The sequence below is a fragment of the Mauremys reevesii genome, linkage group 22, assembly GCF_016161935.1.
Source record: "Mauremys reevesii isolate NIE-2019 linkage group 22, ASM1616193v1, whole genome shotgun sequence".
NCBI lineage: Eukaryota > Metazoa > Chordata > Testudines > Geoemydidae > Mauremys > Mauremys reevesii.
In genome coordinates this window covers 22,169,809-22,194,246 of record NC_052644.1, presented here as the reverse complement: position 1 = coordinate 22,194,246, position 24,438 = coordinate 22,169,809, and the positions used below count along the sequence as shown (strand labels likewise).

Here is a 24,438-nt window from a genome sequence, read left to right as displayed (position 1 = left end):
CTCCCCACGCTTTGGGGTACCTGGAGTCTGGCCAGCTCTGGAGTCCCCCCCACAAATAGGTTAGTGCTTTAGCATGGGGTCTGGTATTGGGGGGTCCTGGCTGTGCCCCCTCCTGGGGCCCCCCCGTCAATGGCCACAGCCCCCTCCCCAGGGCACCACAGACACCGGGGCGCTGGATGTGGAGGGGAATCACCCCAAATTCCCCCCCCCCCACCGGGGTGCTGGAATCCCTCCCGGCCGGGGGAGAAGGGAGCTGGTTTGGGCAGAGCTTTGGGGGTGGCACAGAATATCCCAGCGCCAGCAACAATTGAGCCCAAAGGGGGGGGGGCAAATAGGGTGTGAGGAGAGGAGCCCCCCCTCTCTCCCCCCAGGCAGAAAGGGGTCAGAGAACAAATTTTAAAAAATCCAGCTGTGGCAGGATTTGTTGGGGGGGGGATTCCCTTGGGGGGAGGGGTACAGCCCCCCCCGAGGGGTACAGCCCCCCCCCCGAGGGGCAGGGCTCCAATGCAGCTCCCAGTCTATGGCAACCCCCTCCCCACAAAGTACCTTGAGTCCCCCCCCCTGAAAGTGGGGAGGAGGCCATGGGGGGGGGGGTCACGGGCAGCCCATCTCCCCCACCTGGATGTATCCCACCGAGGCGGAGAGAGGCTGGAAAATGGGGGCCTGACCAAATCCCCCTAATCTCGGCTGGATTTTGTATCCAGGGTTAAAAAATTCAGATTGGCCTGGGGGGGGGGGGAAATTGGGGCCCACCCCCTCCCCAAATTGTCTATATAATTATAATAATGATGCCCCAAAACTCAGACCCCCCCCCCCCGGCCTCCTTCGAAGTTGATCCAAGCCGAAGAATTTCACAGCTAAGGGGGGGCGGGGGGGCTCCGCGGGGGTGTCCGTTAGCCAAATACAATATGATACATAGACTTTGACCCTATACATTATGTACAAGAAAATCCGCTGATAAAAAAACAAAACAAAAAACACACAACGACAAAAATAACAACCGCCGCCCCCCCGGCCCCCCCAAACACGGCCTAAGAGAAGGATTAAATAGTCTTGGGGGGGGGGACAGGGAATCTGCCCCCACCCGACCGGGGGAAGCGCACGGAGTCAGTGGCTGCCCCCCCCGTGAGACCCCCCCAGACACAGATGGGGGGCTATGCTCTGGGGGGGGGGGCTGGCTCCCCTCCCCTGGGCTTGGCAATAAATAGCTCTGAGTGGGGAACCAAACCACCGCACGGGGGGGGGGGGTGGCCTGGCCATGCCATGGGGGGGGGCGGGGGAGCAATAATACTTCATAGCCCCCCATCGTTACCCGGCTGCGGGGGGAGGGGGGGCAGGAGCGGGGGACCGAGGGGACAAGGTGGGTGTGCTGAGCATGGAACCCAGGAGTCCGGGCTCCCCCCCCGATTCTGTTCCCCTCCCAGAGCTGGGGCTTGAACCCAGGAGTCCTGGCTACCTAAGCCATCAGCCCCCCCCCTTCTCTCACGGCTTCCCCGGCCGTGGGGGGGCTCCCCCCACCCCCATACAGAGAAAGGAAGCTGCTAAATAGACATTTATACATATATATATAAATAAAATTTCTCTGTACGGGAGGGGGAACCGGGGGGGGCAGGTCCACCGACCCCAGAGCCGCCCCCCCCCCCCCCGCTCAGGGCCAGGGCCACCCCAAGCCACGGTGTGTGTGGGGGGGTCTGTGCTGGAGATCACCACCGCAGATGGCGGGTGGGGAGCGGACCCCCAACACCCCCCCATCCTCGGTCCAGAGCCCTCCCCAGCCCGGCCTGGGGGGCGGGGCCTGTGCCGCGGGGGGGGGGGGGTCACGCGCACTTGGTCTGGGCTTGTGTCAGGAGGTCGCTGAAGGAGTCGAAGAGCTTTTCCAGCCAGGGCTGGTTCCGCATGCACTGCTGGACGACCTCCTCCTGCCCCAGGTCCGCGTCCTGCCCCTCGATGGCCGACGTCTGCGGGGAGACGCGCGTCAGGGCTGCGGGCGGCAGCGAGGGAGGGGCACGGGCGGGGCTGCGGGGCGGGGCTGGGGGCAGGGGCTGCGGGCGGGAGTGAGGGGCACGGCGGGGCTGGGGGCAGGGGCTGTGGGTCGGGAGTGAGGGGCACCGGTAGGGCTGGGAGGGGCAGGGGCTGCGGGTCGGGAGTGAGTGAGGGGCACCGGCGGGGCTGGGGCAGGGGCTGCGGGGCGGGAGTGAGGGGCACCGGCGGGGCTGGGGGCAGGGGCTGCGGGTCGGGAGTGAGGGGCACCGGCGGGGCTGGGGGCAGGGGCTGCGGTCGGGAGTGAGGGGCACCGGCGGGCTGGGGGCAGGGGCTGCGGGTCGGGAGTGAGGGCACCGGCGGGGCTGGGGCAGGGCTGCGGGTCGGGAGTGAGGGGCACGGCGGGGCTGGGGGCAGGGGCTGCGGGTCGGGAGTGAGGGCACCGGCGGGGCTGGGGCAGGGGCTGCGGGTCGGGAGTGAGGGCACCGGCGGGGCTGGGGGCAGGGGCTGCGGGTCGGGAGTGAGGGGCACCGGCGGGGCTGGGGCAGGAGCTGTGGGTCGGGAGTGAGGGGCACTGGCAGAGCTTGGAGGGGGCAGGGATTGTGGGAGCTGGGAGCACGGCTGGGATACTGGGGGGCTGGGGTATCAGGGGGGGTCTCACCTCCTCCTTGCAGCGCAGGAACGTGTGGTATTTGTAGTGATGGAGGGACTGGTACGGGGGGGCAGGTGGGGGCTGTGGGGGTCGGGGCAGGCAGGGGGCTGTGGGGCAGGTGTGGTATTTGTAGTGATGGAGGGAATGGTGCGGGGCAGGTGGGGGCTGGGGGTCAGGGGGCAGGCAGGGGCTGTGGGGCAGGTGGGGGCTGTGGGGCAGGCGGGGCCGGGGTCTCACCTCGTCCTTGCAGCGCAGGAACGTGTGGTATTTGTAGTGATGGAGGGAATGGTACAGGGTGAAGAAAAACGACTTTTCCACGTCGACCTTGAACTCCTGAGGGGGTGAAAGGGGGGGGGTCAGTCAGGGGCTCCAGCCCCTCCCCCCACCGTCCCCCCCGCCGCAGCCCCCCCCGCCCCCCCGCACCCACCTGGGGCTTGGACACGCTCTTCTTCAGCTTGTTGAGGGTCTTGCGGTTGTAGGGCGGCCCCTTGGTTCGCAGCCTCACCTGCGCCTCGCCCGGCTCCGCCTGCAGCTGGGGAAGGTCTGCAGCGCCTCCTGGGGGCACGGGGCACAGCAGGGTGGGGACGCCTCGGTTACAGGGCCCCCGCCCCACCGGTGCAAAGAACCCAGCCCCAGGGCCCCCCCCAACGTCTCCCCCCACGCAGCCCCAGGGCCCCCCAGCCCCCCCAGCGTCTCGCCCCCAGTCCCAGGGCCCCCCCCCGAGTTCCTCACCCAGCCCCAGGGCCCCCAGCCCCGAGTTCCTCACCCAGCCCCAGGGCCCCCGCAGCGTCTCCCCACTCAGCCCCAGGGCCCCCAGCGTCTCGCCCCAGCCCCAGGGCCCCCCAGCGTCTCCCCACTCAGCCCCAGGGCCCCCAGTCCCCACCCCAGCCCCCCCGCGCCCCCTACCTGCAGCGCCGGGTGCAGCGACACCCGTTTCAGGACTTTCTTCTTGTGGTCGTTCAGGATCCCGTCGATTTTGCGCATGGGGGGCAGGTACAGCTCGTCTGGGGGGGAGACAGAGGGCAAAGGTCACTGGCCATCCTGCCCCCTCACCCCCAGGATCGGCCATGTGGCCACCCTGGGCTCATCCCCCCTCACCATCTCCAATGGAGCCCTCAGTAACCCCCCCCCCCAAGGGGGGACCCCTCCCGCACTGTGTGCAGCGGGGGGCAGGGCAGATTCCCTGCTTCCCTGGCTGGGGGGAGAGGTGCAGGCCCCCAGCTGGGGGGGAAAGCGAGGGGGGGCACCCAGCCGGGGGGGGAGAGGTGCAGGCCCCAGCCGGGGGGGGGAAGCGGGGGGGCCCCCAGCCGTGGGGGGGGGAGAGGTGCAGGTCCCCAGTCATGGGGCGGGGCCCCCAGCCGTGTGGGGAGAGGTGCAGGCCCCAGCCATGGGAAGCGGGGGCCCCAGCCGTGGGAGAGGTGCAGGCCCCAGCCAGGGGCGGCGGGGGCCCCAGCCATGGGGGGAGGTGCAGGGCCCCAGCCGTGGGGGGGAAGCGGGGGTGCCACCCAGCCGGGGGGGGGGAGAGGTGCAGGCCCCCAGCCGTGGGGGGGCAGCGGGGGGGCCCCCAGCCGTGGGGGGAAGAGGTGCAGGCCCCCAGCCGTGGGGGGGGAGAGGTGCAGGCCCCCAGCCGTGGGGGGGCAGCGGGGGGGCCCCCAGCCGTGGGGGGGAGAGGTGCAGGCCCCCAGCCGTGGGGAAGTGGAGGCCCCAGCCATGGGGACAGCCGGGGGGGCACCCACCGTTGGTGTCCTCGAGGGCTTGGATCATGTCGGGGTCGAGGGCCGTGCTGACCAGCATCTCCACGTAGCTCCGGTACATCTCCTTCATCGCCCGCGTGTACAACACCCGGCCCACCGGCACCCGCTCTGGGGGGGCACAGTGTGCGTGGGGGGGCCTGGCCACGCCCCATGGCCAGCCCCCCCATGCCTCCACACCACACAGACCTTCCCCCCACCGGCATCCCCAGCACACCAGCTCCTAGCCCAGGGACCCCGCCCCAAGTCAGACCCCTAGGGTCAAGATCCCGCCCCACCGAGTCAGACCCCCAGGGACCAACCCCAGTCAGACACCCCTAGGGTCAAGATCCCCCACCGAGTCAGACCCCCAGGGACCAACCCCCAGTCAGACACCCCTAGGGTCAAGATCCCCACCGAGTCAGACCTCCCCAGGGCCAAGATTCCACCCCCAGTCAGACACCCCAGGGCCAAGATCCCGTGCCCCGAGAGTCTGTAGCTCCCCAGGGCCCCCTCCCAGAGTCAGACCCCCACCCTGGCTGCCACCCCAGATTCAGCCCCGAGCGCCCCCTGCAAGCTCCAGGGCCTGGCACCTTGTGCTAAGAGGCACTTTGGTTCCCTCTAGTGGTAAAGCAGGGGAGCACCCCCCCAACATGCAGTGAGGCTCATTTGCATACCACCTGCTCCAGCTCACCCCATTGGTGGGGACGAGGGCACCACCCACGGGTGGCCAGATGGGTCCGGGAATTGCCCAAAGTGGCAAATTCCAGGGGTTGCCCCGGCTCCCTCCCATCCTGTAAAGTGCATGGACGTGAAAGGGAAAGTGTGTGGGAGCACAGGGGAGGCCCACGCACCAGAGACAACGGGACGCCCTAACCTGTCTGTCTGTGGGCCCTCATTAGCTAGCCCAAACCAGACACCACCAATTCTCAAACCCAGCTGGGGGGCAGCAAACAGAACAGAGCATCGAGCCAGCCACTTGCCCAGGCAGCCAGTCCCGTGACACCCGTGGCCAGGGGCAGTGTCCCCACCCATCCTGGCTAATGACCACTGACCCACCCGCCCAGGCAGCCAGTCCCGTGACACCCGTGGCCAGGGGCAGTGTCCCCACCCATCCTGGCTAATGACCACTGACCCACCCGCCCAGGCAGCCAGTCCCGTGACACCCGTGGCCAGAGGCAGTGTCCCCACCCATCCTGGCTAATAACCACTGACCCACCCGCCCAGGCAGCCAGTCCCGTGACACCCGTGGCCAGGGGCAGTGTCCCCACCCATCCTGGCTAATAACCACTGACCCACCCGCCCAGGCAGCCAGTCCCGTGACACCCGTGGCCAGGGGCAGTGTCCCCACCCATCCTGGCTAATAACCACTGACCCACCCGCCCAGGCAGCCAGTCCAGTGACACCCGTGGCCAGGGGCAATGTCCCCACCCATCCTGGCTAATAACCACTGACCCACCCGCCCAGGCAGCCAGTCCCGTGACACCCGTGGCCAGGGGCAGTGTCCCCACCCATCCTGGCTAATAACCACTGACCCACCCGCCCAGGCAGCCAGTCCCGTGACACCCGTGGCCAGGGGCAATGTCCCCACCCATCCTGGCTAATGACCACTGACCCACCCGCCCAGGCAGCCAGTCCCATGACACCCGTGGCCAGGGGCAATGTCCCCACCCATCCTGGCTAATGACCACTGACCCACCCGCCCAGGCAGCCAGTCCCGTGACACCCGTGGCCAGGGGCAATGTCCCCACCCATCCTGGCTAATGACCACTGACCCACCTGCCCAGGCAGCCAGTCCCGTGACACCCGTGGCCAGGGGCAGTGTCCCCACCCATCCTGGCTAATGACCACTGACCCACCTGCCCAGGCAGCCAGTCCCGTGACACCCGTGGCCAGGGGCAGTGTCCCCACCCATCCTGGCTAATGACCACTGACCCACCTGCCCAGGCAGCCAGTCCCGTGACACCCGTGGCCAGGGGCAATGTCCCCACCCATCCTGGCTAATGACCACTGACCCACCCGCCCAGGCAGCCAGTCCAGTGACACCCGTGGCCAGAGGCAATGTCCCCACCCATCCTGGCTAATGACCACTGACCCACCTGCCCAGGCAGCCAGTCCCGTGACACCCGTGGCCAGGGGCAGTGTCCCCACCCATCCTGGCTAATAACCACTGACCCACCTGGGCAGCCAGTCCAGTGACACCCGTGGCCACGGGCAATGACCACTGACCCACCTGCCCAGGCAGCCAGTCCAGTGACACCCGTGGCCAGGGGCAGTGTCCCCACCCCTCCTGGCTAATGACCACTGACCCACCCGCCCAGGCAGCCAGTCCCGTGACACCCGTGGCCAGGGGCAATGTCCCCACCCGTCCTGGCTAATGACCACTGACCCACCTGCCCAGGCAGCCAGTCCCGTGACACCCGTGGCCAGGGGCAATGTCCCCACCCATCCTGGCTAATGACCACTGACCCCCGCCCAGGCAGCCAGTCCAGTGACACCCGTGGCCAGGGGCAATGTCACCACCCATCCTGGCTAATAACCACTGACCCACCCGCCCAGGCAGCCAGTCCCGTGACACCCGTGGCCAGGGGCAGTGTCCCCACCCATCCTGGCTAATGACCACTGACCCACCCGCCCAGGCAGCCAGTCCAGTGACACCCGTGGCCAGGGGCAATGTCCCCACCCATCCTGGCTAATAACCACTGACCCACCCGCCCAGGCAGCCAGTCCAGTGACACCCGTGGCCAGGGGCAATGTCCCCACCCATCCTGGCTAATAACCACTGACCCACCCGGGCAGCCAGTCCTATGACGCCCGTGGCCAGAGGCAGTGTCCCCACCCATCCTGGCTAATAACCACTGACCCACCCGCCCAGGCAGCCAGTCCCATGACACCCGTGGCCAGGGCATGTCCCCCCCCCATCTGGCAATAAACCACTGACCCCCCCCCCAGCAGTCGGCAGTGTCCCCACCCATCCTGGCTAATAACCACTGACCCACCCGCCCAGGCAGCCAGTCCCATGACACCCGTGGCCAGGGGCAGTGTCTCCACCCATCTTGGCTAATAACCACTGACGGACCCACCCTCCAGGCCCTGATCTCGTTCTTTTCTGAACCCTTTTGGCCTGACAACATCCCCTGGCAAGGAGTTCCACAGGTTAACGGTTCGTTGGGGGAAGAAATATTTCCTTAGCTTTGTTTTCAACCCGCTGCCTGGTAATTTCATCGGGTGACCCCTTGTTTTTTGTGTTATGAGAAGGGGTAAATAACACGTCCCTAATCACTTGCTTGGCACTAGTCACGAGTTTATAGATCTCGTTCATACCCCCCTTACTCGTCCCTTTTCCAAGCTGAACCGGCCCTGGCTTTTCCTCCTCATATGGAAGCTGTTCTCGCCCCTAAGCGTTTTTGTCGCCGTTCTCCGCCCCCTTTGCAATCCGAGTAGGTCTTTTTTGAGACGGGGCGACCAGAACGGGATGCAGTATTGGGGGTGTGGGCGTGCCACGGATTTATACAGCAGCATCAGGATACTGATTGGCGTATTCTCTATCCCTTTCCAAACACACGATTCGCTTTTCTGACGGCCGCTGCCCACTAAGCGGACGTTTGCCGAGAACGACCTGCAACGACTCCCAGAGCTCTCGCCTGAGTGGGACCAGCTCATTCAGGCCCCAGCCTTGCGTATGCAGAGTGGGGATTCTGCTTTCGATGGACCCCGAATTTCACCTGCAGCTCGGTGAGGTCCCTTTGTAACTCTTCACCGGCTGCTTCGGACTGATTTATCCTGCATCGTTTTGTGTCATCAGCAAACTCGGCCGCCTCCCTGATTCCCCCTTTTCCCAGCTCACTTATGCCCATGTTGAGCCGCGCTGGGCCCAGTGCAGACCCCCAGGGGACCCTGCTATTCACCTCTCTCCAGTCTGAAAACTGACCCTTTATTCCCCCCCTTTGTTTCCTGTCTTTCCCCAGTTACTGACCCTCGAGGGACCTTCCCCCTTATCCCATGACAGCTTAGTTCGCTTAAGAGCCTTGGGCGAGGGACCTTGTCGCAGGCTTTCGGAAAGTCTAAATACGCTGGCTCCCCCTTGGCCACACGGCTCGACCCCCCGGAAGAATTCTAATAGATCGGTGAGGCGCGATTTTCCTTTCCAAAAGCCAACCCGTCACGTTTGTCTCTGTGCCTGATCATGCTGTTCGGGAACCAGTTTGCCCGGTACTGAAGCTGGACTCACCGGCCTGGAATTGCCAGGATCGTGCCCGGAACCTTTTCTAAAAATCGGCATCACATGAGCTCCCCTCCAGCCGCCTGGGCCGGAGGCTGAGCGAAGCGATTGGTGACACACCCCAGGGAGTAGCTGCCAGTTGCTTTTTAAATTCTCTTTTGGCGCAAGGATCCTCTTGCACTTGAATTGCCAGAGCTTAGGCACCTCTCCTCACTGGGATCTGACTTTTTACAGGCACCTTTTCCTCTCTAACCTCCTCTTTCACTCTGCTCTTTCGCCCTGGGGGCGTTTTCCCTGGTTCTCTGGGGTTTCCCTGTGGGGTTTACCCAGGCCTCTCCTGCAGTTGGGCCGGATGGGGTGTCCTGTACCCAGGGGGAGGGAATGGGGGTGACCCCAGTAACATGGGGAAAAGGACGGGGTAGAATTGGAGCTGGGCGGAGGAGCCGTGGGGCCAGCCCTGCCCTGGCCCCGTGGCTTGAGCCAGGCTCCGGCGCTGTGACTCCCTGCCCTTCCCCCCCCCCGCCCCCCCGCGGCTCACCCTCCTCGCTCTGCTGGTCCGGGCTGGACTCCGAGTCCGAGGAGGACGCAGCCTCCTTCAGCCATTTTTTCCTCTTCTTCGGGGGCGGCTCCGCCTTCACCTTGGCGGGTTTGGGTTTGGGCTTGGGGGCGCCGGCCGGAGCAGCCTTAGGGGGGGCGGGCGCCGGGGGCTCCGTCTTCTCCGCTTTGGGGGCCTTGTCAGCCTTGGCCGGCTTGTCCGCCCGGGGCGGCTTCTCGGCCCGCTCCGCCTTGGGGGGCTTGTCCAGCTTGGGGGCCCGCTCCACCTTCTCCGGCTTAGGGCCCTTCTCCGGCTTGGGACCCTTCTCCGGCTTGGGGCCCTTCTCCGGCATCTCCGCCCGCTCCGACGCCTCCGGCTGCTTCTCGGCCTTGGGTGGGGCTGGGACCTTGGGGCCTGAAGTCTTGGGCTGGTTTTGCCTCCTGCAGGGGGCGGGAAGGGGGCGGGGGCCCGTTAGGGAGCCTGGCACCGGAGCGGGCAGGAAACACGCCGGGGAGGGGTCGGGGTGCACCCCCCTCCCTCTCTGCAGCCCCCCCTCACCTCACGGCCTGCAGCGGCCGGTGCCAAGGCTTCTTGGAGCAGACGCGCACGTAATCTTTCTTGTTGATGTTCTCCAGGAACTTCACGTAGAGACGCTGGTAGCGGTTCTTGGCGTCCCCGAAATAGCCCAGGTACTGGGGGGGGAGGGGGAGCAGAGATCAGGGGAGGGGGGAGGCTGCTTCTGGGGTGGCTCCGACTCCCCCGACCGAAAGGGGAGCCGGGAACAGAGACGGAAACTTCCCTCCCCAGTGCCCCCGCCGGGAACGTGGCCCCCAGGCACCCCGTCCTCCCGGGGCACGGCCCCCCCCCCCGATCTTCCCCCCAACTAGCATCCCCCGGGGGAGACGCAGGAAAAGCCTCAGGCTGGCTTGTGGTGGGGCACCAGGGGTCTATCGATGGGGTGGGGCAGGGTCACCCCCACGCTCCGGGGGGGGGACACTCACGTTGCTGGTGGCACAGAACTGCCGCTGCCCGTCCTTGATCTCGGGGGTGAATTTCTGCAGCAGGGCTTTCTGCACCCGCCAGATTGGGGGCGGCTCCCGGCCCGTCTGCAACGCCAGCTAGAGACATGGGGGGAAAAGGGGGGTCACAGCCCCCTGCTAGCCCAGCCCTGCCCCCCCTCCACTCTGCCGGTGCCCCTCACTCCCGACCCGTAGTCCCCGGCCCCCCCCCCCGCCCCCAGCCCTGCCGGTGCCCCTCACTCCCGACCCGCAGCCCCCTGCCCCCCCCAGCCCTGCCAGTGCCCCTCACTCCCGACCCGCAGCCCCCTGCCCACCCCCCGCCCTGCCGGTGCCCCTCACTCCCGACCGCAGCCCCTGCCCACCCCGCCCTGCCGGTGCCCCTCACTCCCGACCCGCAGCCCCCCACCTTGAGGGCCTGGATGTCCTCCACGCGGATGACGAACTCATCGCGTTCCCGGAAGATCCCCTCCCCCCCGCTCTCTGCCTCCTCCTCGTCCGTCTCGCCGCACACGGCCGCCGTCTCCTGCTTCTTGGCCAGGTGCAGGGCGCGCGTCCTCCGGCTCCTCCAGCTCGGGGGAGGCCTGGGCCGGGGGCCCCTCGGGGGGCGGCGGGGGGGGCTCGGGGGGCGAGGCCGGGGAGGTGGCTGGGGGGGGCTCCAGCTGGGAGGCCTCAGAGGGGGCCGGGCTGGGCGGCTTCTCCTCCACCATGGGGGCATCTGTGGGTGGGGCGGACATAGGGTTAGTGCAGGTGGTGGGGGGGTGAACCCTCTTACCCAGCATGCTGTGGGGCACCGGACCCGGCCGGGGGCCATGTAGCTGACCGGGGGGGGGAGGAGGGGGGGGCGGTCAGAGGGTGCCCTCTGGGGGATTCAGGGGTGTGCCCCGGGGGTCTCGGGGGGAAGCACCGTGGGGGGAGGGCCATCCCCTGGGGGACCAAAGTGAGTGGGGCGGGGTCTAGAGAGCTGGGGTGGGGGGCGACCCGGGGAGCAGGGCACTGGGGGACCCCTTAATAGGGGAATTGGGGGCACCCCATAGCAGAGTGGAGGGGACAAGAGGGGACCTGGGGCAGAGGGAGGCGGGGATGTGGGGGACGCAGGGCAGGGGGATGCTGGGACACCCCAGAGGACGTGGGGTGGGGAGATGCCCAGGGCCATGGGGCCGGCGGCGTGGGGTGCGGGGCCCCCCCAGGAGGACACGGGGATGTGGAGTGGGGGGATGCAGGACAGGGGGGATGTGGAGCAGGAGAACCCACTGGAGAGACGTAGGGTAGGGGATCATCCCGGAGGAATGGGGGGCGTATGGGGCAGGGGAGGACGAGGGGATATGGGGCAGGGGGGGATGCGGGGCAGGGAAATCCCACAGGGGGATGCAGGGCAGGAAGGACATGTGGGGGGGGATGCAGGGGATACAAGGTGGGTGACCCTCCGGGGGGAGGCAGGGGGACCCCGGGGGGACGCAAGGCGGGGGGACGCAAGGCGGGGGGACCCCCGGGAGGACGCAGGCCGGGAGGAGGCAGGGGGACCCCCAGGGGGACGCGGGCCGGGGGGACGCAGGGGGACCCCGGGGGGACGCGGCACCCACCGGCCCCGTCGCCCTCCTTGCGCTCGGCCGGGTCGTCCAGGGCGGAGATGGCGGACGAGATGCTCTTCTGCAGGTCCTGGTTCTTGCCCACCGAGTCCTCCTCGTCGGAGGAGAACGAGGGCAGCGTCTCCAGGTTGCGTTTCAGCTCCTCGTCCAGCCGCTTGCAGGGGCTGGTGCAGCTCATGACTAGCCCGTCGCCCTCGGCCCCGTCCAGCGCCCCCGGCAGCAGGGGGGGCGCCAGGCCGAAGGGGGGCTGGGCCGCGGGGGGCCGCGGGGTCTTGGGGGGGCTGGCGGCGGCCGTGGGCAGCTGCTGCCGCTTGCCCGACTTGAGGAAGTCCAGGAAGGAAGCCATGAAACCCGACTTCATCTCCGGCTGCTTCTCCTCCACCTCCCGGATCTTCGCCTTGATCTTCTCCCGCGTCTGGCTGCTGTCCAGCCCCGGCTCGGGGGGCACCGGCCCGGGGGGGGGCGGCTCTGCCGGGGCCCCCTCGCCGCCCTTGGGCACCGCCAGCTTGATCTGGGGGGAGAGCGGGGCTCAGGGGCGCTGGGGGGACGGCCCAGCCGGGGGCCCCCTTCTCCAGGCTCCCTGCCCCCCGAGAGCCCTGGGCCGCCCCCAGCCCCAACGCCCGGGAGACCTCGACCCCCAGCCCCCCTCCCCATCATTCAATAGATCAGCCTGGCTGGGAGCCACAGACCAGCCCCACCCCAGCCCCTCCCTCCCCATCCCAAACCCCTCCCTCCCCAGCCAGGGCCCCGCCCCCATCCCCCACCCCTCCCTCCCCAGCCAGGGCCCCGCCCCCAGAGTCCTTCCCTCCCCAGCCAGGGCCCCACCCCAGAGTCCTTCCCTCCCAGCCAGGGGCCCCAACCCAAACCCTCCCTCCCCAGCCAGGGCCGCCTCATCCCAAACCCCTCCCACCCCAGCCAGGGCCCCACCCACCCCGGTACCTTGAGCGGCGTGAGGGGCTCGGCGCCGGCCCCTCCTTCGCCCCCCTCCTCGCCCCCCTTCTTGCCCCGCCCCCGCCCCCTGCCCCGGGGCTTCTTGGCGCCGTCGGGGGGCAGGACGCCGTGGGGCTCGGCCAGGGGCCGGATGCGGGGCCGGCCGCGGGGCCGGGGGGGCCCGTCCCGCTTGGGCTTGGTGGGCTTGCGGCCCCGCTTCTTGGGGCCGTCGGCGGCGCTGTGGTGGGGGCAGAAGTCGATGTCGCCCATGGGGCTGAGGCTGGGCCGGGCCCGGCAGCTGGAGATGAGGTCGGGCAGCAGGTCGGGCAGGCGCCGGCTGTTGAGGCGGATGTCGGCCGGCACGTCGGCCTTGTCCTCGTCGTCCTGGAACTCGTACTCCTGGGCGTAGGCCTTCTTGGGGGGCTGGAACGGGGGCTCCCGCTTCTTCAGCAGGTGGAAGGAGGTCGTCTTCAGCAGCTTCTTGGGCTTGGACGAGCAGAAGATGGGCGAGGTCAGGCCCGGCTTGGCCGCCCCCTCCGGCCCGCCGTGGCCCGCCTGGATCAGCCCCAGCGGCTCGGCGTTGACGGTGGAGGGCAGCTCGTGTTTGACCGGCTCCATGGCCAGGTGGGAGCCGTCCCCACCCTCGCCGGGGCAGTAGCCCTGGTAGCCCTGGCCGGCCGGCAGCATGTCGTAGCCGCCGGCCCCCCCCTTCAGGCCCTCGGCCCGCTCCAGGCTGGGCGGCTCGTCCTCCCCGCAGCCCGGCTTGGGGAAGTCGTCGGGGCCGCAGGCCCCCGGCCCGAACATGTCCTCCATGCCGGGGAAGAAGCTGCGGTCCTCGTCCTGCAGCAGCGAGTCGGGGAAGCAGATGGAGGTGAGGGGCACGAAGCGCTGCTTGGAGCCCTGCGGGCTGGGGCTCTCAAACTGGTCCTTGGCCTCCAGCTGGGCCTGGGGCACCTGCTGGGAGGAGTCGGGCTCCAGGCCGGCCCCGCCCTGGCCCAGGTGGGACTCCAGGCTCAGGTCGGGCTCCAGGAAGTCCTGGATCTCCTGGGACTGGCCCAGCACCTCCATGTTCTCGGCCTGCAGCTGGCCCTGGAGCTGGGGCGACGGCTGGGGGTCCAGGCCCTGCGAGCGGACGTGGGCTTGGTGCAGGTGAGCTTCCAGAGCCTGCAGCTGGAGCTGGGGCGAGGGGGGCTCGGGCGGGTGCAGGCGCTGCGGCTCCAGCAGGTGCACCTTGGCCCGGGGATGCAGCTGGCTCTGGGTGTGCGTCAGCACCGACTGCAGCAGCTGGGACTGCGACTGCTGCTGCTGCTGCTGCTGGGGGGGCAGGGAGAGCTGGGGCAGGTCGGGGGACGAGTCCAGCAGCAGCGGCGCCCCCTGCTGGCCGGGCAGCAGCTCCATGGGCGGGGGCTCGCCCACCATGCGGTGGGGCTGGGGGCCGTGCTCGGGGGTCTTCTGCAGGTAGGAGTGGGCCTGGGCCAGGTCCTTGGGCCCGGCCTGCAGCTGCTCCACCGACTTCTTCATGTCCTGGGCGTAGCTGTCCAGGGAGCCGGCCTGGTGGGTGTAATGCACCACGGAGGTGGCGAGCGCTTCTGGGGTGGAGCGGGCGTGGGGCCGCTCCCCTTTCTTCTTCTCCTTCAGGCCCTGCAGCGACAGCTCCAGGCCCTGGCTGTCCAGGTTGGAGTTGGTGCGGATGACGCTCTGCAGGTGGTAGCGCTCCTCCGACTTGCTGAGCCCCCCGTACGCCAGCCCCTTGGCCCCCCGCTCCTCGCACTGCACGAGCCCCTCGGCCGGCCCCCGGGGGGGCGGCGTCTGGGACTGCAGCAGGTGCTGGATGAGGAAATCCTCGTCCTCCGCCCGCTCGGCCGCCAGCAGGTCCGACTCGGCCTTGGCCTTGCCGTAGGAGGCCGCCCGCTCCACGCCTGGGTAGCTCTGCCCGTGCGCCGGCTGCATGAAGGAAGGCGACAGCACCGACGTCAGGTATTTCTGGGACTGCCCGGGCGAGTTCACGCTCTGGGGCCGGGCGGCCGTGGGCGACTGCAGGGGCCGGCCGATCTGCGAGGGGCTGGAGTCGGGGAGGCTCTGCCCGTGGGCGTAGCCGATGGGCTGCGGGTGGCTGGGCATGGCGGGCGAGTGACCGGTGCTGTAGCTCAGCGAGGGGCTGGCGGTGGGCATGCCCTGGGAGTGGGCCGGCCCGTAGCTGGGCGTCTGGCTCACCGAGACGTGGGGCTCGGCCTGGACGCTGTAACCCACCGTCGACAGCCCCTGCAGCTGCTCCGGAGAGAAGGCCTGGCTCTGACTCACGCAGGGCTGCAGCCCCTGCCCGGCCTGCCCGCCCTGCCCGCCCGGCTGGCTCTGCCCCGGGCCGTAGCTCTGGGCCTTGCTGACGCTGGTCAGGTCCTGCGCCTGGCTGCCGCTGAACTGGGAGGCCTGGCTGACGGAGGAGAGGCTCTGGGGCTGGCTGACGGCGTAGCTCTGGGGCTGGCTCATGGACAGGAGGCTCTGGGGCTGGCCGGGCGAGTAGGCCTGGGACTGGCTGGCGATGACCGAGCTGGGCTTGGCGACGGAGACGGAGAAGCTGCTTTGGCACTTGGGGGTGGCGGTGGAGCGGGGGGTCTGGCGGGAGGCCGAGTAGCTCTTGGATTTCGAGGAGCCGCCGGCGGCCGCGCCCGAGTAGCCGGGCGACTGGATGATGGGCCGGTAGCTCTGCCCGGGCTCCTGGCGGGGGGCCTGCGGCGGCTTCTGGGAGCCCTCGGAGCCGGCGGGCGAGGGCTCGCCCAGCGGGCTGCAGGAGAGGCCGGCGCGGTGGGACATCTGCTGGTAGCTGCCCCCGCAGCTCAGGTAGTGCTGCAGGGAGTGGGCCGCGGGCAGCTGCGGCTGGGCGCTGGAGGGGCGCTGGTAGTGCTTGATGACGCTGTCCTGCCGGGGGATGGCCCGCTCCATGGAGGCGGCGGGCGAGCTGGAGAAGACCGAGGTGTTGTAGAGCTGCGAGGACTGGTCCGAGGGGGGCCCCAGGGAGGACGAGAGCAGGTTGAACTGGGAGGGCAGGTGGCGGGAGGCCGACTCCTGGGCGCTGCGGTAGGCTGAGCTCTGGGAGGGCAGCCCGGTGCCCAGCACGGCGCTGCCCAGCCGGTCGAAGCTGAGGGAGGAGGGGACGCTGGCCTGGGAGGACTTGATGTGCAGCAGCGGGTCGTGCGGGGACAGGAGCCCGTTGGAGCTGGGGCTGAAGGCCGCGTCCTGCAGGCTGAGCGAGGAGGTGACCGGGAAGCTGCGCCCGCTGAAGGAGGCCGGGTGCTGGTAGGCCGACAGCGCCGAGGACGACGGGAAGGTGCCCGAGCCGGGGATGGCGCCCGAGATGAAGAGCTCAGCCGGGGCCGGAGTGTGCATGGCTGGGGAACGGGGTGGGGTCAGAGACAGGAGCGGCACCCGCCTGCACCCACAGCCCCGCCGGGCCTCCGCCCCAAGGCCCCGTGGGAGATCTGGGTCCTACAGTGGGGCTGGGGTGGCTTCAAGCCAGTCCAAGCCTGGCTGGGAGGGATTGAACAGGGGTGGGGCTAAGGGGGAGCCCGGGCCTGGCTGGGGAGGTGGGGCTAAGGGGAGCCGGGCCCGGCTAGGGAGGTGGGGCTGGGAGCCCGGGCCCGGCTGGGGAGGTGGGGCTGGGGGAGACCCGGGCCTGGCTGGGGAGGTGGGGCTGGGGGCCGGGCCTGGCTGGGAGGTGGGGCTGGGGAGCCCGGGCCTGGCTGGGGGGGTGGGGCTAAGGGGGCAGGCCCAGGCCTGGCTGGGGCGGGGCTAAGGGGGCAGCCTGGCCCGGCTGGGAGGTGGGGCTAAGGGGGCAGCCCTGGCCCGGCTGGGGAGGTGGGGCTAAGGGGGAGCCCGGGCCTGGCTGGGAGGTGGGGCTAAGGGGGAGCCTGGCCCGGCTAGGGAGGTGGGCTAAGGGGAGCCCGGGCCCGGCTGGGAGGTGGGGCTAAGGGGCAGCCCGGGCCTGGCTGGGGTGGGGCTAAGGGGCAGCCCGGGCCTGGCTGGGGGTGGGGAGCCGGGCCTGGCTGGGGAGGTGGGGCTGGGGGGCCTGGCTGGGGAGGTGGGGCTAAGGGGGCAGGCCCAGGCCTGGCTGGGGCGGGGCTAAGGGGAGCCTGGGCCCGGCTGGGGAGGTGGGGCTAAGGGGGAGAGCCTGGGCCCGGCTGGGAGGTGGGGCTAAGGGGGAGCCTGGGCCCGGCTGGGGAGGTGGGGCTAAGGGGGCAGCCCGGGCCCGGCTGGGGGGTGGTGGGGCTAAGGGGGGGGGAGCCCGGGCCTGGCTGGGGGGGCGGGGCTAAGGGGGGGAGCCCGGGCCTGGCTGGGGGGGCGGGGCTAAGGGGGGGGAGCCCAGGCCCGGCTGGGGGCGGGGCTAAGGCCTTGCCCCGCCCCGGCTGGGAGTGTCCCTGTACAGGCCCTGCCCCCTGGGGGGCTCTCCCCACCCCCACGTACCTGTCTGCCAGGAGGGGGTGCGGAACTGGGAGAGCAGCGAGGAGGCCGAGGGGCCGGGCTGGGGGGCCCGCGACTCCAGCGCCGAGATGAGGTTCATGACGGAGGCATCGGGGGTGGCGCTGCTGGCATGATGGAGTCCCGTCTCGAAGAGCCCCGAGAGACCTGGGGCGGGGGAGAGACAGTGAGGGGGGCACAGGCAGATGGGGGCAGGGCGGACGGAAGCAGAGACGGGGAGACGGGACAGGCAGACGGGGGCAGGGCGGACAGGCAGACGGGGGCCAGACGGGACAGGCCGAGGGGGGCAGGGCACACGGACAGACGGGGGCCGAGACGGGACAGACAGACGGGGCCGAGGCAGGACAGGCAGACGGGGCCGGGACAGGCAGACGGGGCAGGCGGACGGACAGACGGGGCCGACGGGACAGTCAGACGGGGGCAGGGCGGACGGACAGACGGGGGCCGAGACGGGACAGGCAGACGGGGGCAGGGCGGACGGACAGACGGGGGCCGAGACGGGGAGTCAGGACAGACAGACGGGGGCAGGGCAGACGGAAGCAGAGACGGGACAGGCAGACGGGGGCCGAGACGGGACAGGCAGACGGGGGCAGGGCGGACGGAAGCAGAGACGGGGAGACGGGACAGGCAGACGGGGGCCGAGACGGGACAGGCAGACGGGGCAGGGGCGGACGGAAGCAGAGACGGGAGACGGACAGGCAGGACGGGGCCGACGGGACAGGCAGGACGGGGCAGGGCTGACGGACCGACGGGGGCCGAGACGGGACAGGCAGACGGGGCAGGGGCGGACGGACAGACGGGGCGAGGCAGGACAGGCAGACGGGGCAGGGCAGACGGAAGCAGACGGGAGACGGGACAGGCAGACGGGGCCGACGGGACAGGCAGACGGGGGCAGGGCGGACGGAAGCAGAGACGGGGAGACGGGACAGGCAGACGGGGGCCGAGACGGGACAGGCAGACGGGGGCAGGGCGGACGGACAGACGGAAGCAGAGACGGGACAGGCAGATGGGGGCAGGGCGGACGGACAGACGGGGGCCGAGACGGGACAGGCAGACGGGGGCAGGTAATTGTGGGAGTGCTGGCAGGACAGACTAACAGAGGGGGATGGGCAGAGAGGGGAGATGAGCGAGGGCAGGGGAGGGGGGAGACAGGCAGAGGGCACCAGACCCATGGATAATGGAGGGCAGAGCAGGCGGGGAGGAGGGGCAGGTGGACACACAGACAGCCAGAGACAGACGGACAAGGGGCTGCAGAGAGACAGGTGGGGGGAGGAGCAGACGCACAGCGGCACGGGCACATAGCCAGGATGATGGACAGACACGGGGAGGGGCACGCGGCCAGGAGGACGGACGGATGGACAGACACGGGGAGGGGCAGGTGGCCAGGAGGACGGACGGACGAGCGGGAGAAGACGGAGACGTACCTGCGGGGTGGTGGTTCGTGGCATAGCCCTGCAGGGGGTGAGGGGCGGCGTAGGCCTGGCGGTGCAGAATGTCTGTGTCGGGATGGGACGTCCGGGACCCACCATACACCAGGCTGGGGGGGGGGGGGAGACAGCATCAGTGACAGTCATGCCCCCCCCAACCCTGCCCCCAGCTCCTGAGGAGTGGGACGCGGGGCCTTTCCTCTCTAGGGGGCACCGGCTCCCATCCGGCCCCCAGGGCGGGGACTGGCTGGCTCAGAGGGGCAGGGAATGGGGTCCAGGGCCTGTCCCCTCTGGGGGGCACCAGTTCCATCAGTGATCCTTCTGCAGTGGGGGAGGAGCTTTCACCATGGATCCCCCCCCCACCGTGTCCCCCCCCCAGTTGTGTCTCCGACAGGCACACCCTGGAAAAGCAGAGCCCGCCCCATGGATCCCCCCTCCCCAGCCCCATGGCTTAGAGAAGCAGGAAGGTTTCCCCCCATCCCCCTCCCAGCATCTGGTACAGGAGTGTGGTGACAGCAGGGCATTCTGGGAAACGTAGTCCCTGGCTCTGGCTCCAGATGTCTGATCCCCCTCGCACTTCCCAGCTTCGCTGGCGGCACAGGAAGGAGCCTGGCACCAAAACGGAGCTGCACAGCCCCCCCCATCCCATCCCTGCCGGTGCCCCTCACTCCCGACCCACAGCCCCTGCTAGCCCAGCCCTGGGCTCCCCCCAGCTCTGCTGGTGCCCCTCACTCCTGACCTGCAGCCCCCTGGGCTCCCCTCCATCCCCGAGAGGTGTGAAGACAGATTTAGATTTTTCCAACCACCTACTAAGCAGAGGGAACTTCCCAGCTGGGAACCGTACCCCGATCAGACCCTAAGCTCTGCCCGGCAAGTACACCCCCTCTCCCTGTTACAAGAGGACCCAGGAGTCCTAGCTCTCAGCCGCCCCCACCCCGGTGCCTGCGCCCCGCACTGAACCCCTGGGACGCTCTGTTCCTCCTGGCGGCCATGGGCCATGGCGGGGCATGCGATGCTAGGCAGGCGCAACTGGGAGCCAAAGGATCCATGCACCATGCAGCAAAGGCCCGGCCCAGGCTGCAGGGTCCTGCAGGCCCTCGATGCAACTGGCTGCGGACAGATGCAGGTGTGAGCCAGGGCAAAGCTGCAACCTCTCCAGAGAGGCAAATGAACACCCCAGGCGCATGCAACTGTCTGGAGAATGAGGTATGCACCGCGGCGCAAATGCATGGGATTTGCCCAGGCCCAGGCCCGCTGAGCGATGCATGCACTGCGGCAATCCACGCACTATGCAGCTGCAATCCCCTGTACAAGGGGCGGATGCAGTAGGCAGTTAATGCAGGGGCTGCGCTAAGGAGCCCCTTCTTTGAGAGAGAAATGCAGGCACCACAGCAAATGCATGTATCCTGGGGATGCGCCCGGATGCAGAGAGATGCATGCACAATTGCGTGCAGCATGGGGATGCACCCTCCTGCAGAGATGTGTGCACAATTGCATGCAACACAGTGATGCAACCTGCTGCAGAGATATGCATGCACAATTGCATGCAACACAGTGATGCAACCTGCTGCAGAGATATGCATGCACAATTGCATGCAACACAGTGATGCACCCTGCTGCAGAGATATGCATGCACAATTGCATGCAACACAGGGATGCAACCTGCTGCAGAGATATGCATGCACAATTGAATGCAGCACAGGGATGCAACCTGCTGCAGAGAGCTGCAGGCATCGCAGCAAATAGAAGCACTGTGCAGGTGCAAGAGAGCTGCAGCTAGCATGGAAAATGCATGCACCATATGCATACAACTGCCTGCAGAGACATGCAAAGGAATGTCCCATACAGGCAAATCTCCCTGTGGAAGGATACACACCCCATGGAGGGAATGCATGGGCTGCGCCCAGGGACCTCCTTGCAGAGAAATGCATGCACTACTGTAAATGCACGGGCCTCAGAGGTGCAAAAGCCTGCCGAGAGCTGCCTGCGCCCTTGCAAATGCATTCACCAAGCAGGTGCGTGCACCGTGTGGCAAAGGTATGCACCATGCTGGGGAGCAACGGCTTGCAGAGAGATGCAATGCCACGCATTATGCACATGCAACCACCCCCAGCAGGATGCATGCGCCATGCAGCAAACACCTGGGCAGTGTAGGGGCCCGCACCAGCAAGGGAAGGCATGTGCCACGCAGATGCAGCAATCAGCAGAAGGGCACAAGCAGCACCAAAACCTCCCTTCACCATCCCGAGGCAACTGCGTCTACCAGGCACACGCCAGGCCGCAGGCGGCTGGGCATGCGGTGCCTGCATCGCCATGCAGGCTGCACCCTGGAGCATCTCTGCGCTGTGTGCAGATGCATTGTCCATGTCGGGGGGGGCTTCCGCTTGCAGACAGATGCCTGCACCTCCCCCGCCCCCACCCCGCAGGTGCACCTGCCTCCAGGACACATGCAGCAGATCCCCACCATGCACCAAGGCAGCAGTGCAGCCGCTGGCACAGGAAATGCACCGCAGCGGGTGAGGAGCAGGCCAGGCGGGCGCCACCCCACACAGCCCCCCCCGAAACACAGCCCACAAGAGCCCAGTCTTTGAACCCCAATGCCCAGCCCCCAACCCCACTAGGCCCCACTCCCAGATGAGTCCGAGCCCCCCCCCCGCTCTAACCACTAGACCCCACTCCCCAGTCCCAGTGTCCCCTGCTCCCCTCCCCCACCTTCCAGCTCCTGGAACCAGCAGCTCTCACTCACGGGGACTCTGCTGGGGGGCAGGGGGGTGTCACACAGAGATTGGTGCCTTGGGGGTGGGGGGGCGGGGCCAGAATGCAGAGGCCTCTGGGGCTGTGGGGAACAGCCAATGCCTAGGGGGCAGGGACTGCGTCCCACCCCCCTTCCCTGCAGCCAGGACCTCCCCAGCAGTGTGGGAGTGGGGTGGGAGGTCACACACTCACTGCCGCCCCCAGCCCAAGGGGAATCCCCCCCTGGCCCCCATTCTGTCAGGGGAGCAGCCCGGAACCCCACAAACTCATCGCACACCTGGGGGTTGGGGGACGCAGGCCCCTGCCCCCGATGCTGGGACCAGTGGGGCCGGCCGAAGGGGGTCAGAGCTGAGCCAGAGGGAACGAAACCCCCTCCCCCAACAGCCTCCCTACACTCCTCCCTTTCCCCATGGACCTCCCCCTCCCCCCAAACTTCTACCTTCCCCCACACCCCCACCTCCCCGCACCCCACCGGTGCAGTCCCAGCACAACTCAGCAGGAGGGCGACTGAGAGCCAGGGAAGGTCAGAGCTTGCAGCAAAGCTGGGGAGAGAACCCAGGAGTCCTGGCTCCCAGCCCCCCTGCTCTAGCCACTAGACCCCACTCCCCTCCCAGAGCCAGGGATGGAACCCAGGAGTCCTGGCTCCCAGCCCCCCTGCTCTAGCCACTAGACCCCACTCCCCTCCCAGAGCCAGGGATGGAACCCAGGAGTCCTGGCTCCCAGCCCCCCTGCTCTAGCCACTAGACCCCACTCCCCTCCCAGAGCCAGGGATGGAACCCAGGAGTCCTGGCTCCCATCCCCCCCAGCCGCTCTAGACACATTCAGAGAACGGTCTCTCAGAAGGTACCATGACATCTCAGGGGAGTGGGCCTGGGAGCCAGGACTCCTGGGTTCTGTGACCAGCTCTGGAAGGGGAGTGGGGTCTAGTGGTTGGGGTGGGGGGGAGCTGGGAGCCAGGACTCCTGGGTTCTGTGACCAGCTCTGAGAGGAGAGTAGGGTCTAGTGGTTGGAGTGGGGGGGGGGTGGAGCAGGGAGCCAGGACTCCTGGGTTCTCTCCCTGGCTGTAGAATGGGAGGGGGTTCTAGTGGGTTGGAGCTGTGGGGGAGGGGAGGGCTGAGCGCCAGGACTCCTGGGTTCCATGTCGCCTGACCTGGGGGGTCTGCACTTGCTCTCTAAGGGGAGGTGCCTGGAGCCCCTCCCCCAAGGGCTTCACCCCCACACGGCTCCCAGCCCCCCGGTGTTGGTTGGTGCTGCCCAGGGCACGATGGGGCCCGCTTGTCCCAGCCCCCAACCCTGCTCTCTAAGAGGCCTATTGGGAGGCGGGGGGATCCCTAATGGGCCTGCTCCCCCCCCCCCAGCTGGAAGGGCCCAGAATCCCCAGATGGGCCGGGGCAGGGGTCCCCATCCCCGAAGCTGAGCCTGGCTTGGCCTTGTGCACAGGTGGGGGGGGGGGACCCTCGTCCCGCTACCCCCGTGCACGGATTTCGGGGGGGGCTGCAGGCCCTGCCCCCCCGTCCCCATGCACAGGGTGGGGGAGCCCCCCGTCCCCAGGGCGTACCGGGGGGGGCCCGTCCCCATGCACAGGGTCGGGGAGCCCCCCGTCCCCAGGGCGTACCGGGGGGGGCCCCGTCCCCATGCACAGGGTGGGGGAGCCCCCCGTCCCCATGCACAGGGTGGGGGAGCCCCCCGTCCCCAGGGCGTACCGGGGGGGGCCCGTCCCCATGCACAGGGTGGGGGAGCCCCCCCGTCCCCATGCACAGGATGGGGGGGCCCCCGTCCCCATGCACAGGATGGGGGGCCCCCGTCCCCATGCACAGGGTGGGGGAGCCCCCCGTCCCCAGGCCGTACCGGGGGGGGCCCCGTCCCCATGCACAGGGTGGGGGAGCCCCCGTCCCCAGGCCGTACCGGGGGGGCCGATCCCGCTCACCTGGCCTTGGCCGAGCGCTCGTAGCTCCATCCCGGGCCGGCGCCCAGCGGGTCCCCGAAGCCGGCGCTGGGGTAGTTCCTGTCCATGGGGCCGGCGGGGGGGGGGGCGGGGCGGGGCGCGCGGCCCGGGGGGCCCCCAGGTGCCGCGCCTCGGCCTGCGCGTCCCCTGCAGGGGCGGGGGCGGGGGGGCTCGCCGGGGGGGGGGCGGCCGGGGGGGTCCCCGCCGCTGCGCCCCCCGCGGCCCCCCGCCGGGGCCCGCCCGCCTGGCTGGCTCAGGCCCCGCGCGGGCGGCGCTGGCGCTGGGGCTGCGGGAGGCGGCGGCCGCTGGCGAGGCGGATCATGGTGCAGCCATGTTCGCTGGGTGTCTCTGTCCGCCCCGCTTCCTCCCACAATCCCGTGCTGGGGGGAGGAGAAGGGGGGGAATGAGACAGAGACGGGGGAGGAGGGAGAGAGACGGAGCGGGGGGGGGGGGGTCGGGGAGGGACGGAGTGTGGGGCAGGGAGGAGGGAGGGAGTGGGGCAACGCTGGAGGGGATGGAGAGAGCGGGGCAGAGACGGGGGGAGGGAGGAGTGGGGCAGAGAGAGGACGGAGGGATGGAGGAGGGCAGAGAGAGGAGGAAGGAGGAGTGGGGCAGAGAGGAGGAGGAGGAGGGAGGGAGGGATGGGAGAGAGGGGTGGAAGGAGGGAGTGGGCAGAGCTGGAGGGGATGGAGGGAAGGAGGGAGTGGGGCAGAGACAGGGGGAGGGAGGGGATGGGGTAGAGATAGAGGAGGAGAGAAGGGTCGAGGAGGAGGGAGGAGTGGGGCAGAGAGGAGGCGGGAGGGATGGAGAAGGGAAGGAGGGAGTGGGGCCGAGAGGCGGACGGAGGGAGTTGGGTAGATCGGAGGAGTGGGGCAGAGAGGAGGGAGGGAGTGGGGCAGGGACAGACAGGGGGGTGGGAAAGGAGGGATTGGGGCAGAGAGGAGGAGGGAGGGAGTTGGGTAGATAGGAGGAGTGGGGCAGAGAGGAGGAAGGAGGGAGTGGGGCAGAGAGGAGGGAGGGAGTGGGGCAGGGACAGACAGGTGGGTGGGAAAGGAGGGATTGGGGCAGAGAGGAGGAGGGAGGGGGAGAAGGGGATGGAGGATCAGGATGACAGCTACATACACGGCCCCTGTGCTACACTCACCCCCGATATCACACACACGTGTGCGCACCCTCCCCGTGTGT

General features: G+C 68.9%; 1 protein-coding gene across 1 annotated transcript; it reads right to left on the bottom strand.

Moving 5' to 3' along the window:
* Window positions 1-663: 663 nt before the first annotated feature.
* Window positions 664-23,359, bottom strand: PRR12 (proline rich 12). Its single transcript, XM_039509928.1, is given in 16 exon segments — window positions 664-1,958; window positions 2,870-2,965; window positions 3,060-3,166; window positions 3,169-3,187; window positions 3,539-3,636; window positions 4,369-4,494; window positions 9,123-9,559; window positions 9,678-9,811; window positions 10,121-10,237; window positions 10,545-10,680; window positions 10,682-10,853; window positions 11,719-12,235; window positions 12,664-16,040; window positions 17,113-17,274; window positions 18,552-18,664; window positions 23,236-23,359. Coding segments are annotated over 16 exon segments (5,838 nt in total). The 5' UTR covers window positions 23,322-23,359; the 3' UTR covers window positions 664-1,817.
* Window positions 23,360-24,438: the final 1,079 nt, after the last annotated feature.